At 44.0% G+C, this 14,303-nt stretch overlaps 1 protein-coding gene across 3 annotated transcripts in view; it reads right to left on the minus strand.

Moving 5' to 3' along the window:
* The window catches only part of LOC131684054 (short-chain dehydrogenase/reductase family 16C member 6), a 61,538-nt gene that overhangs the window by 23,390 nt on the left and 23,845 nt on the right, over positions 1–14,303 (minus strand). Inside the window, exon 1 of one of the 3 annotated variants that reach the window (XM_058966597.1) lies at positions 708–1,354. The exons of 1 other annotated variant lie outside the window; for it this stretch is intronic. In XM_058966597.1, coding sequence (XP_058822580.1) covers positions 708–721 — 14 coding nt within the window. In that variant the 5' untranslated portion in view covers positions 722–1,354. Of the gene's footprint in view, positions 1–707; positions 1,414–14,303 lie in introns of those variants that run through there. One more of the 3 variants, XM_058966590.1, reaches the window with a different exon arrangement.

The raw sequence follows: 14,303 nt of genomic DNA on the forward strand, positions 1-14,303 counted from the left end.
CTCTTGCTTTCAAACACTCTTCCTCTCAAATAAACGGAACAGTCTGAATCGTGAAATCTTTATGTCACAGGTGTCGTTCCAGATACAATGACTCAATTGAACTGTATATTTTGGCGTGAAATTGCTTTGAAAGGCGTTGGAAAGTAGTATATTTATAATTCAGATCAGAACTGTAAATGATCTCATCTCCGACAACTTCAAATTAAAGTGAAAGTGATTCACGGTATTATTTTAGCTAAAAATACCATTATTCAAGAAAATTGTAAAAATCTCTGAATATCAACATGTAGATAAATGCTTTTCACAGTCACAGAAGAACAAATTATTGTAAGTAACGATTTTAAAAAGCACAAATTTTTTAATGTGATTTTTAAAAATGGTTCCAAGCATTTGAATCTGTTTTGCAGGATATCTCACATTTATCGTTCTAAAATCACCTGAAATTTGAACTACCATAGACGGTTTCCAAACTTATAGTTAAACACCATTTGTATTGCATTGTTTACTGGTACTCAGTTAAATACTAGTAAATACTAAGTGTTTAGTTTATCTGACCCTCGATCGGCAACTATCTATCTATATACATAACTATAACCGGTGGTAATGATTCTTGCAAGTTACACCAACAGTAGGACAATACAACATATAGTAGCAACTATCGAAAGAAAAGCAGCTCCCGGTGGCAATAATTAACTATTTTCACTTACTTTTCTTGGGGCATTTTGACGGCTATAACAATCAGCAACGCCTACTACACTTTCACACTAGATTCGGGCAAACTCGATCAAATCACTTTCTTCAACCGTCGGATAATTTGGACTAATTCGGTCAAGTAATGCAGCCTAACTGAACTCTCTCGCTGCCGAATCGAAGGCCAGAACGTCAAGCTTAGTCGCGATCAGAGAGTGGAACACAGCCCCAGATTTGCTTATCAGTTTCCGAAAGATTGCCTCCTTATCACCGGCGCACAGCGTCTTCAATATGTGTTTAGCAAACAATCACGCACTTATCGACACCGATTCGTTGTCGCGGCGGTCCAAGTTCAGCTGGAGTATGTATAACAGTTTCAAAATCACCGATTAACTCGGGTTGTCTAGCACCCGGTACCCAGCGCAACTGAATCACGATGATTCGACGGTAATGAAATCCTAATCAATTTCTTTCTCTCTCTCTCTCTCTCTCTCTCTCTCTCTCTCTCTCGTGTCACACGACCGGACCGACTAGAGGAAAAAAATGCTGACTTGGTCTTGAAGTACGTGCGCGCGCGTGCAGGGAAAAACAGCGGAAAATTCGCAACCGGCGACCCCCGTGTCTTGACCCGGTATTGCCGATTGTATCTAGTAAACTGAGGGCGCGTAGCGCGTGATGCTGACTTCTTATACTTACAACAAGTTGTCAAGTGTATAAGAAGATAAGTAACGATGCTTGACGTTGCCATTTACTTCGTGTACTGCTGCTGACTGGGAGGCATTCTGTACCAGCCAGTAATATCGGAACCCGGTTGCACTATTCTACAGTCACACGGCGGTGGTATGCAGTCAGTTGCTGCATGGTAAAAATGTCAACGGGCAACGGGGGATTTGAGGGGGCGTGGAGTCAGTTTGAATCGGTTTAATGTGTGGCATTGTTCTGTATCCTGAAGAATATTATATTGAATCCTTCAAACTTTGTAAGAAGGAGCACATTTCAAGTAACAGTGTAAAATGTATGAAGAAAACTATTGATGCACTGATTATACATTCTTGGTGTGACTGGCTATGGCACCGATCTTTCAATGTTGACCGTACGCGTCTAGCTTAATGATGATAAAGATGATGACGCATCGCCATCATTCGCTGATGATTATAGCTTGTGAAATGCTCAAGACTTTCCAAAAATAAATCTGAAAGCAAATGTTCTATGCTCGCGAATTTCCATCTGCTGAAACGTCACATGTTTATTGTTTAGTCGAGCGTTACCACATTTGTTGACGAATGTGTAATTTAATCGAAATACAAACAAATTCTTATTATTTAGAAATGATTCTATTTGTCATTTGAAAACTCAACATACAAATTAGACAACTAGTTATTTGAAATTCTTGTTTTTTTTACAAAGGTTTTAATACTCATCTAAGCTACTAAATATTTTAATCTCAATCTCTCAATTGTTGATGAAATTCTATCAAATAAAACATTTGGTTTATCCCTCATGAGCACGAAGAAATTTTTACTGGTAGTCTATCCCCGGTATGCTTGCGATTGTTTTCCAGGGTTATATAGGGTGACCATATCAGATGAGTAAAAAACCAGGACAGTCGAAAGGGTACTGCATCCCCCCATCGCCTCTCAATCGACATTGCCTTTTCCGCATGTTTTCGGCAGTTAAAAAGTTCTGGGGTCTGGCAGGCAGAGCTTCGACAGTAAAAAAGTTCTGGGAGGCTGGAAGGAAGAGCTCGTCGTTCATCGGAATTCGATTACCGATAACCTTTTTCGGATTTACACAAAGGCAGTTCTTGCTACACCACCATCAGCAAACGTTTCATGCTGAGATGGTCTGTGCAGGACCGGAGAGGAGATTTCAGTACTAAAAACACGACATTGACGTAAATCAGAAACATCAACGATCCCAAGTAGCTTCCCTGCGCTATGCCCGGCAATCTACAATGTCAACCATTATCTCTCGATTTGAGAGCTGCAAAACCTACCATTGTTACCAAAAATATCTCCGTTTAAACGATTGTTATATGAAAACTGGCGGATAGTTTGGAGTAAATAATATCATTTTGAGCCCGAGTTTGAAAAAATTGACATCCCTGCGTGAACTTGAAAGAAAACAAAATTCAATTCATACCCGTCGCGATGAATGAAATGTTTGGTTCGTTTCCCTCATCAAACAGAATTTGAGGGATTATTGAGCAAATGTGCACCAGATATAGATTATGCAGTTCACTTATGCTCGAAAATGTAGAAGAAGCCAGTTTCTGCCTACAAACTGTCCACATAAAAACAAATAAATGCTTTCGTTGGTGAAGGAATTTATATTTCTTCTGCACTTAAGCATTCCATTCTGCATGAAGTTTCAGTCAGTTGGGAAGTTAATGAATCAGGGAGGGAATTTTGGTTTCGGTAAATACAAGCAGAAATAAGTAACTGATTTTGAAATTTCGCAGCACTGGTTTGAGCCCGACATTCCATACTCCCTGTTATGTAGGATGCTAGACTCGGTGGTTAGTCGCTGTTCAGTGTCCAGGCGTGAAGGCATGGTAATCGTTCATTAGCTATTTCATTTATTTGACACGCCTCAATGCATTACCTAAGCCGTGGGTCTTATAATATTATCAATGTGTAAATAAAAATAAATAAGTCGAATTTTAAAGTATATCCATCGGATCTTGTGTACGCGTGTGTTACTTTGCGCAAAGATCTTATTTCTTGTTGAAGATATATTTATGTACTTCATAGCCTCTTGTTGCTTATGGATCACTTAGTCCGCTTTCTCTCGGTTTATCGTTTTCATTGCTATCCTCGCTGTTAATGTTGTATGGGCTCTCACGATTACCTGGTTTGAGTTGTTTGTGGGGCCTATGGGCCACGATCGCGTATCCGTGTTCCTTGTTATTTACTTTATTATCAGTGGTGCTGGCAGTTGATTGGGAAGTAGTAGGCGCATCACAATGATCGTTCACGCTGTGCGTTGGTTCTGTATTCGTTGCTGCAACTCCGGTGGTTTGTGATTTAGTTGATGTTGATGAAGGGCTGTGTGATGGGTATGCTTGCAGTTGATATTGCTTCGTTAGAGGTTTGTGTACGTGGTTTCTCGTTGTGTGTCTTCTTGTGTAACAACGTAAGGCACGCAGGAGTCTGTCCTTCATACGTGCACAGCATGATTTGAGATTTGGTCATGCGTTTTGCTTAGAATTGAATGTTCAGATATGAAGGAATAGGTTCCGTCACTCGTATTTTCACGCAACAAACACCGTTGGAAATATCTAGAAAAATTTCCTCCAGGTTTCAAACTTAAAGGACGTATTGCGTATTCCGACATGATGGTTGTAATAAATTTATTAATAGTACCCAAGTGTAGATCGTGCAGACGCATATCAATCTTATCATTGTCAATATAAACGGATACCTTGGTCCTAACATTATCATGTTCAACGACGTATTGCATGTTGTCTTCCATAGCGTAGCTTTCCGTTATGGCCCAAGTTTTAAACGTTATCAGTAACGAGTATGGGCTTGTATAACGACGACTTCCGATAGTTTAAACTACATTTGCAAATTTGCTGTTCAATTTTGCTGTTGAGTTTCAAACATCTTGAAATGACTGATCGGTATCGCACCAACGAAAGTAACGGTTCTTTATTGTTCACACTGGCTTGGGACGAATTTTATTATTCGACTGCTTTGCTTGTTTATAGTACTGGCACGGTACATATAGACAGCAGACTTTAGGTAGAAACGTTCGTTTGATTCACTGCACTGTTAACAAGCAGAACGATTGATTAAGTACTGGTATCGACCCTATATTAATTGCATGATCCCCAGCTCGAGAGAGCGCTCAATGAAATTACTCTACGATAGTTGCTATTTTGCTTTTTATGTAATGGATTTCCAGTAAGACGAAAAAAAGCCATTAACTCAGTAGAAGCAGAAACACCAAAACGCGGATGTGTCTTTTGAAAGGTACCAAAGGGATTTCTTCGGGTCCCGGATTGAAAGACGATTTAAGCCGAGAAGACGCGCTGGTAACCATTGTTTCATCGATATTGACGAGGCACTCTTAAGATTAAAAAAAAACATCGGAAGGTACAATTGGGAGATTCGACTGTATTAAGTTTTGTTTGTCTCACATTCCGATTGAGGATATTCAGTTATAGTTGTGGTCGGTTGTAACTGCGATCTGGAGCATAGTGAAAATCGAAGACTGAATAAATAGAAATATATTAGGCTTACAGTATAAAAACCAGGACAAATCAAGCATTTTCCTCGACTTCCCAGGACACCAGGACAGTCAATGCAAAACCAGGACATGTCCTGGGAAACCAGGACTTATGGTCACCCTAGGGTTATATCTGCTAGTCTGTGGTGCTCATCACAGCCGCGGACATCACAGCATGCTGTGTGTTTTACTGTCATCTTTCGTTTGTTCACTTTTTTGTGCGGTTCAACTTATTCGTTTCTAAACTATCGCGCATTGAAAATGAAGTGAAAATTAAGGTTTTTTAACACATGGCTAAGTGAAAAGGGTGTAACAATGCGAAAATTGGTGAAGCATAACGCGAGTGTAAAATCCACCGTAAACAAGTTTGGGGGACACTTTAGATGAACAAAGGAACAAAGGAAGAAACAAACAAACTGGATATTTCAACCCGATACTGAACCAGAACTCAACTAGGAAGAATAACTCAATGTCGGTACATGATTTGGCCAGCAATGCGGCAACGAGCATCGGAATGATCCAACGTATCAAGAAACGGAACAATCTGTAGGTCTTCAACCTATAAAAAGCGGAAAATCACCAAAGTTTAGAATATAACCATGGTTCGTAAATTATATTCGGAAGTGTGGCAACGATATGTCCATATAATTTGTCGGATGACGAGACCTATGCGAAAGCGGACTTGGAAACCCCTTTCAGGTCCACAATATTATACTGCCGACGCAGAAGAAGCGATGCGGGCAGGTTTAATTTTCACTAGGTCTCTTTAGCTTAAAATTGAACTATTTTCTTGCGGGAAATCATGCAGGACTAGAAGTTCGATCGTGGGATTCTAATGAAACGAAGTCAAAACGCAATTTCCATAATGGGCGAACACGAAATTATTGCGACACCGAAAATGTCATGCCAATTTTCTTATAATGTTTAAAATCAAACCAAAATTTTGGGGTAGTTTTATACATACATTTACTTCAAAAATCAAAAGAAAAGTTAATCGATGGAGCCTTGAGTGTAAAATTGAACGCATTTTCGCTTGATGCTCTCCATCAAAGTCTTTACAGTGTCATCCGGTACCAGTTTCTCAGTTTTTTTTCCATTTTCTTAACATGTCCTTCTCGTCTTTGACTGTCTTCTTGCTCTTCCGAAGTTCCCGCTTCATCATTGCCCAGTACTGCTCCACCGGGCGCAGCTCCGGACAGTTTGGCGGATTCATGTCCTTTGGAACAAAATGGACAGAATTGGCCTCATACCACTTCAGGACACTTTTAGAATAGTGGCATGATGCCAAATCTGGCCAAAATAGCGGAGCTTCGTCGTGCTGCTGCAAGAACGGCAAAAGGCGCTTCTCGAGGCAGTCAGATTTGTAGATCTCGCCATTTACTGTGCCCTTTGTCACGAAAGGCTCACTCCTCAGTCCGCAAGAGCAGATGGCCTGCCAAATGAGATATTTGGAGGCGAACTTCGACATTTTCTTCTTAAATTTGTCCACATAGAACTTGCTCTTGCCGGTGAAAAACTCCAACCCCGGAATTTGCTTAAAATCGGCTTTTATATACATTTCGTCATCCATCACACAGCAGCCATATTTTGCCAGCATCTTCTCGTAGAGCTTCCGTGCCCGAGTTTTAGCCGTCGATTGTTGCCGCTCATCGCGGTTTGGGAAGTTCTGTACCTTGTATGTATGTAGTCCAGCTCTCTTCTTTGCATTCTGGACGTAGCTCTGCGACATGCCGATCTTTTTAGCCAAATAACGGTTTGAGACGTTGGGATTTGCTTTAATCACCCGCTTCACCTTTCCCTCCGTCTTTTTGTTCTCCAGTCCCGGTTTTCTTCCAGCTCCTTTGCCGTGGTCCAACGTCAACCGCTCCTGGAACCGCTTCAACACTCTGGAGACGGTTGAATGGTGAATGTTCAACATTTTTCCCAACTGACGGTGCGACAGGTCAGGAAATTCCAGGTGTTTGGGAAGAATTTGTTCTCTCGACTCGCTTTGGTTCACCTCCATTTTCGTTGAATCGAAAAACACGACTTCAAGTTTGACAGCATGTAAACAATACACATCAATGAGAAAGCGTGCAAAATTTGGTTGATTTTTACCCAATCGTAAAAAAGTTATGCCCTGTAGAATGTGTTCGCCCTTTATTTAAAAGGTGCAAAAATTATAAAAATGTTTTTAATGAATTGCTTGGAGTTGTGATAATGACTCACTGACGCCCAATTAGACCATGTAACCCGTCGGAATAACAATTTAGAACTGGGTGGAAATATACCTGATTTTGTGTATACACTCCGTAGAGTGTATTTGTTTTGCATAGTGCTCATCAGTGGTCCAGTTTTGTTAGTCTAGATAAATTAGTAATTTTTGTTGTATAATTGTAAATAAATACAATAGGTTTCAGGGTCATAAATTACGTAACGCAAAAATTGCCCAAAATTGACTTACCCCATGTAACAAATTGTTACAAGTTTCTTTATCCCCCCTCTCATATTGCGCAACAAATTGTCTAAAAAAATGTCTGTTCCCCATGTTAGGGGCGGCTGATCATCATCCGAGTGCCAGTGAAGGACTCTAAGCTCAACTGTGCACTATGGTCCTCCGGAAAGTTAGGGGGTTGGTGTCAGGCCCTGCGAGCCAGCCGTATAAAACAATTGCAGCGAAAAGTCAACAAGATAAGAATGTGACCGATACCAATGGGGACGACCACTGCGACGAAAAGGAACTAGCGATTGGAAGCTCGGAACGTGGAACTGCAGATCTCTCAACTCCATCGGGAGCACCCGTGTACTCGCCGATGTTCTCAAGGACCGCGGGTTCGGAATCGTAGCGCTGCAGGAGGTGTGTTGGACAGGATCCATAGTGCGAACGTTTAGAGGTAATCATACCATCTACCAGAGCTGTGGCAACACACATGAGCTAGGGGCTTTTATTGTGATGGGCGATATGCAAAGATGTGCAGGTTGAGGGTCAAGGGCCGTTTCTTCAACATCAGCATAACAAACGTGCACAGCCCTCACTCCGGCAGCACCGATGATGACAAAGACGGTTTCTACGCGCAGCTCGAACGAGAATACCACCGCTGTCCAAGCCACGACGTCAAGATCATTATTAGGGACTTAAAGGCTCAGGTAGACCAGGAGGAGGAATTTAGACCGACGATTGGAAAGTTCAGCGCTCACCAGCTGACGAATGAGAAAGGCCTTCGACTCATTGATTTCGCCGCCTCCAAGAACATGGCCATTCGTAGCACCTTCTTCCAGCACAGCCTCTGTTATCGTTACACCCGGAGATCACCGCTACAGACGGAATCGTAAATCGTCCACGTCCTGATCGATGGATGGCACTTCTCCGACATTATCGACGTCAGGACCTATCGTGGCGCTAACATCGACTCTGACCACTACCTGGTAATGGTTAAATTGCGCCCAAAACTATCCGTCATTAATCATGTACGGTACCGACGGCCGCCTCGGTACGATCTGGAGCGACTGAAGCAACCAGATGTCGCCACTGCATACGCGCAGCAGCTCGAGGCAGCGTTGCCGGATGAGGAAGAGCTCGACGTGGCCCATCTAGAGGACTGCTGGAGAACAGTAAAAGCAGCCATCAACAACGTAGCTGAGGACATTGTCGGGTACGAGGAACGGAGACGACGGAACGATTGGTTCGACAAGAAGTGCAGGGCGGTTTTGGAGAAGAATACAGCGCGAGCGGTCATGTTGCAGCATGGAACTCGAAAGAATGTGGAACGATACAAACACAAGCGGAGACAGCAGACACGCCGCTTCAGGGAGAAAAAAACGCCGCCTGGAAGAAGCGGAGTGCGAGGAAATGGAACTGCTGTGCCGTTCTCAAGATACACGGAAGTTCTACCAGAAGCTCAACGCATCTCGCAAAGGCTTCATGCCGCAAGCCGAAATATGTAGGGATAAGGACGCAAGCCTGCTGACGGACAACCGTGTGGTGATCGAAAGGTGGAAGCAGAACTTCGACGAGCACCTGAACGGCGAGGAGAATGATGACCAAGGCAACGGAGGATTTGACTACGTCAGTGCAGTTGAGGACGGAAATGAACCAACTCCCACGTTGAGGGAAGTTAGGGATGCCATCCAACAGCTCAAGAACAACACAGCAGCTGGCAAAGATGGTATCGCAGCAGAACTCATCAAGTTGGGCCTGGAAAAGTTGGCCACTTGTCTGCACCGGTTGTTAGTCAGGATCTAGGAAATGGAACAGCTACTGGAGGAGTGAAAAGAAGGGGTGATCTACCCCATTCACAAGAAAGGCGACCATTTGGAGTGTGAGAACCTCCGAGCGATCACCATTTTGAATGCCGCCTACAAAGTGCTATCCCAGATCATCTTTCATCGTCTATCACCTAAAGTAAATGAGTTCGTGGGAAGTTATCAAGCCGGCTTCATCGATGGCCGGTCGACAACGGATCAGATCTTCACCGTACGGCAAATCCTCCAGAAATGCCGTGAATACCAGGCCCCAACGCATCACCTGTTCATCGACTTCAAGCTCGAGACGGGAAGAGTACTTCGATAATCCTCGCCAACCGATCCAATTTCGCAGCTCGAAACACTTCACGGCGGTCCGCTCTTACCTCCTCGGAGCGGGCTCTTTGCGTCCTACGTCTAGTTTTGAGGCAGACTGATCGTAGTGCTGCAATCTTGGCGCTCCACCAATATACCGGGCGCCTGCCATTTCTTGGCAGGGTTTTCCTCGGCATGGTGGCGTCGCACGCGCGTGGTTGGACAGCTACCGGCGCATCCCCGCTTAGACTGTCAGTGTTGGCCCCCAGTCCCAGGGTCGCGGGGAAAACTTTGTTGTCGCTATGACGAACGGTTTCCGAGCCACTAGATCGGATCATCTGGTTGAACTGTTCTATAGGCCACCTTGGTGGGGCATAGCAGCTACAATATTGATACACCATTGATCTTGGCAATCGCGACACCCTCCGCAGTGGAGTGTACTACCTCTTGGACCTGGAACCGTCCCGTCGTACAAATTGCCGCCATCCTAGACCCGTCCGCTACCCTATTACCGTTATCGGCAGGGAGGTTGTACGGGTCCGGGTAGCAAGGCGACATCTGTCCTCGACTTCGAGACCGACTGCCACAGCAGCTGCTGAGCAAATGCAGAGTGGTTACGATTCAGCTGCGTTACTTGCACGGCTTCTTCTTACTGGCCTCACAAAAGGGACACGAAGGTCAACCCATAACATGGTTACGGTCTTGCTTCTTACTGGCGCAGATAAGGCATTTTGGTAGCCTATCGCATTTCGGCGCCTTGTGTCCCTCCTCACTACAGCGACGACACAACTTACTTCTGTCTGGACCCTTGCAGTCGTGGAACTTATGGCTGGACTCTAGGCACCGATAGCACCTGTCCACTTACTGGGCATACTGACCAGCCGATCTTCAGCTTACCTCTCTCGATGACTTTTTTGGCTTCCCCAACCGGTAGCCTGAAGTAGACTATCTGCGTGCCAAAGAGTCCCTCTCTTAGGCGTACAGAGGTCCGCTCAATCTCTTCTCCACGAGGGCAGAGACGACGTCGTCTGCGTTCGAAACCTCATCCAGTTGCTTGCACTGGAGGGTCACTTCCGCACCCAACGACCTCACCTGAGCGCCGTCACCCAAGACCTCTTGGGCCAACTTCTTGTACGCCGCCCCACTAGTTTGCACTCCTCGTTTCAGCACCAAGATCATTTCGCCGGTATTTGTACATTGCGCACATCCTGTCCTAGAGCCGAGAGGCTTTCGGCCGCCCGCATCGATGGCACCGGCTGGCCCACTTGTGGCCTGACACTTTGCGCCCGGTTGGTGCCTTTCGCCTTCTTGGGCAGAGCAGTCACCTTCTCGGGTCGACACCCTTTGAACCCCGGTCTGCTCCATTTAAACGACGTTTGGCCTTTGTGGTTGCGCGTCGTATGGCGTTGCTTCGCGCTCCTTCGCCAGGTGACTGCCTGGGCCGCTTCGGCTTAAGCGCAGTCTTGCCCTCTTTGACCGTCAGGGCGAAATCAATCGTCTCTTGGGCCATAATAGCTCCTCCAAGGAAGGTGAAGGCCTCAGTTTGGGGGCCTTTATCGGTCTTCTCTCTTCCCGCTATCCGCCTGATGAAAGCGTCCTGTTCTTGTCTTGCGACTTGAACAGTCTGGCGGAGCACCAGCAGGTTCTGTTTCAGTTCCTCGCTGATGTTCTGCTTTCCGCTTATAAACTCGATGATATTATCGAGTTGCTTGACTACCACCCGCATCGCGGGTATCCCTACCATCATTGAAGAGACTCTGGTGCTGTTGGTTGCATCCACCGTCGCTTCGCTGTCCCTCCCTTTGGAAGGAGACCTCACCAAACCCCTTTTTGGCGAAGGGGGCATCTCCTACCTTACCCACTTTACTGTTCTGTTATTTTTATTTTCGCAACTCATTTTCGGTACCATGAGTAACGTGGTAAGAGACGCTTACTGTGGGGGGTGCCCCCAGGTACCCCACAGGGTCCGTTCGCGATCAAGCATCTTTTTCACCCCCTTGACCACTCATCCCTCGGTACGGGTCGCTTCACACCTTGGATTGGGGTTATCCCGTTTGGTGGACTCATACCACCGCGGGAACGGGAGATCCGTAGCGCTATTCTATGCCGGCCACTACACGGCGAAAACGATTTCCTTTATTCTTTAGGCAATGAACACTAGATTGACGAAACTGTTCTTTATCGTTCGCTTTGTACTGGCTCGGGTAGAATAACAAGCAGACTGAGTGTTATGATGCCGATCGAAACAATTATTAAGTTTTGAGAATTTCTGGAGCGAATATGTCCGCATAAAATATATAGATACTTTTATTTAAAAATACACTCACAATAATCTGACAACAAATGATTAATTATGACTTGCACTTCCATGTATAAACTTATTTAAAAAACAAGATCTGCAGTGTACATCGGAAGGCCCTCTTCATTTATATAAACCATCAACAATCAAGATACGAAAGGGAACAAGACTCACTGCACTTAACCTTTACTGGTCAATTTATAATAATCTCCACCACTCACTACGGGCGTACCAAACTGAAGGACAAAAGTTCATTTTTTCGCATTTTCACTTCCATGTATCGCGCCCGGCAAGGTTTCACCGGGGTAAGATACTCACCACCCCAAACCATGCTCGCGAATTGTAAGGTCGGCGGACCATTTAATTTTCACTCTCCGACCACAAATTGCGTCTTCGAGTACGCGAAAAAAGAAAAACAAAGCAGGCGCCAACCGCAGCTTTGCGCTTGCAATCCGCTCATCATGACCACTGCCCGGCTGGTGGTGAACCATGGCCGTGAATGAATTTGTAAACTACCTATACATTGCGTGGACCAACCGGCCGACAGACTGACCGACCGACCGGTATGATATCGGAGCGATGCGATGATGGCGAGCGAGATCCAAAACAAGTTCAGCCCTCTCACGGTCAGGTCAACGCCGCGTCGCCGCTGTCGCTGCAATGGAATGAAACTGACCTACGGCAAGTAAAACGAGAACCACGCACCGTATAAGTTTAAGACTCCATATCTGCGGGTCAGATGCTGTTAATTGTCATTGCCACTAGGTCGCTGCATTTGATTGGCTATATGTATGTACGTAGCGAACAAGATGCAAACGGGATTAACGTTCGGCGAGAGAACTAGAAGGCGACCTTCAGAATGGGCGTTGATTGTCCAAAAACAGTCACGTTCGGTTAGGACAATGAACATGTTTTATGGCACGCCGAGTAGGATTGAAATAGTTTTGAGACAGGTCAGGGTAGTTTCAGAAACGACTCTGTATGGCTATCTGTTTGTCCTGGTAAATTGTGTAAAATTATTGGTGATGGTTACTACAGAATTCATGAGATTCTATACTATTGAATACTTTACGCTGACGCCACAAATGAACTCGGGTACTCATTTTTGACAGTTCGCTTGTACTGTTTACATGGATTTGGAAAAATGCTTTGTGATTTGCTTGGGGCGAATCTAGTCGGCCACAAAAATTTTCTAAGTCCATGTAAACAGTACAAGTGAACTGTCAAGGAAAGTGAGGTTAACTGTTTCAGTAAAGAACCTAATTGTTACTAAATTTACTTAAAGCCGGAGTCCATCAAATCTATGAGCTTATGACTTAAATCGTCTATAGAAGCTGCAGTCTTTTTGGCTATAGTTGGATTAATCATCCCAGAATGATTGATCGCATGAGTGAAGAATATTCTAGTCGCAATAAATAGACGCACTTTATTGCAGTACTACATATGTACATTCGATGTGTTAATTGTGCTAATTTTATGGGATGAGATTGAGTTTGCGCCCCTTTGTATAAGGAGAGGCATTCGAAGAAATAACGTATTCAGCAAATCGTCTAGATTGTGTTTATAGAATCAGTAAACAAATACGCGAAAAAATATTTTTTCGATCAGTATTTTATTGTAAAAAATCGCAACTTTTGTGTTCTTCGGTCCTCTAACATCTTTGATTCTCAAACTCACAAATACTTGATTTATATTGAATAACTGCGATACCCTAAAACATTGATACGACTGTCAATATTCTTCGTTTGCTTGTCTCAATGAAAGAAGTTTCGTTTTACTGCGGATTGGTTATTTGCTATGCGCATGAATAGGTCCACCATTGCATGAATGACCACCACACGCGAGTTGGTATTATCAGATTACCTGATTTTATTTCCCGCCTACTGTTTGGAATTATGTTTCACACGTCAACATTCTTCATTTTTTTTCTAACTACGTGGTGATCCAATGAGTGTACTTTGTTTTAAATTTCCGTGCTCTAGATCCATTCCATCGTTGGCAATAAGTAACAAGAAATATAGAATCTGATGTTGATCTCCATTATTTTTTTTTGAGCGCAGTAACTGCCAGACAACCTTGTATTCTAACACTTATATGCGTGATGCCATTCAAATTAAATCGATCTCAAACAGGTTTGCTTACGCTCTAAGCAATTGATGATTTTTAATAACCGGCTTTTATCTAGGTCCTAAGCTGGCCCAGTCTCGCTGATCTTTTCTAGAACGCTTCGGTAGTGTTGAGATCAATTCCGATGCCGCTTTAGCGTATACACATCTGTTCGAACTAAAAGGGAATGTAAGTAAAATCTACAGACCGTACATACATTTAAAATATTTACATCTCGCAAGACGTAACATAAAAGGAGTGTCACAATTCACTTGAATTTACATTCAAGAACAAGTAAAAATATGTGTGTCGCTCACAATTTTCCAGTTTCTTCAGCCGAGTTTTATATCAAAAGAACACACAATGCTTTTTTACATGTCTAAACATGTAAAATTTGTCACCCGTCACCCGTAACAATTTGGCACTTATACCCTTTTTT

The sequence above is a fragment of the Topomyia yanbarensis genome, chromosome 1 (genome assembly GCF_030247195.1).
Source record: "Topomyia yanbarensis strain Yona2022 chromosome 1, ASM3024719v1, whole genome shotgun sequence".
In the NCBI taxonomy this organism is placed as follows: Eukaryota; Metazoa; Arthropoda; class Insecta; order Diptera; family Culicidae; genus Topomyia; species Topomyia yanbarensis.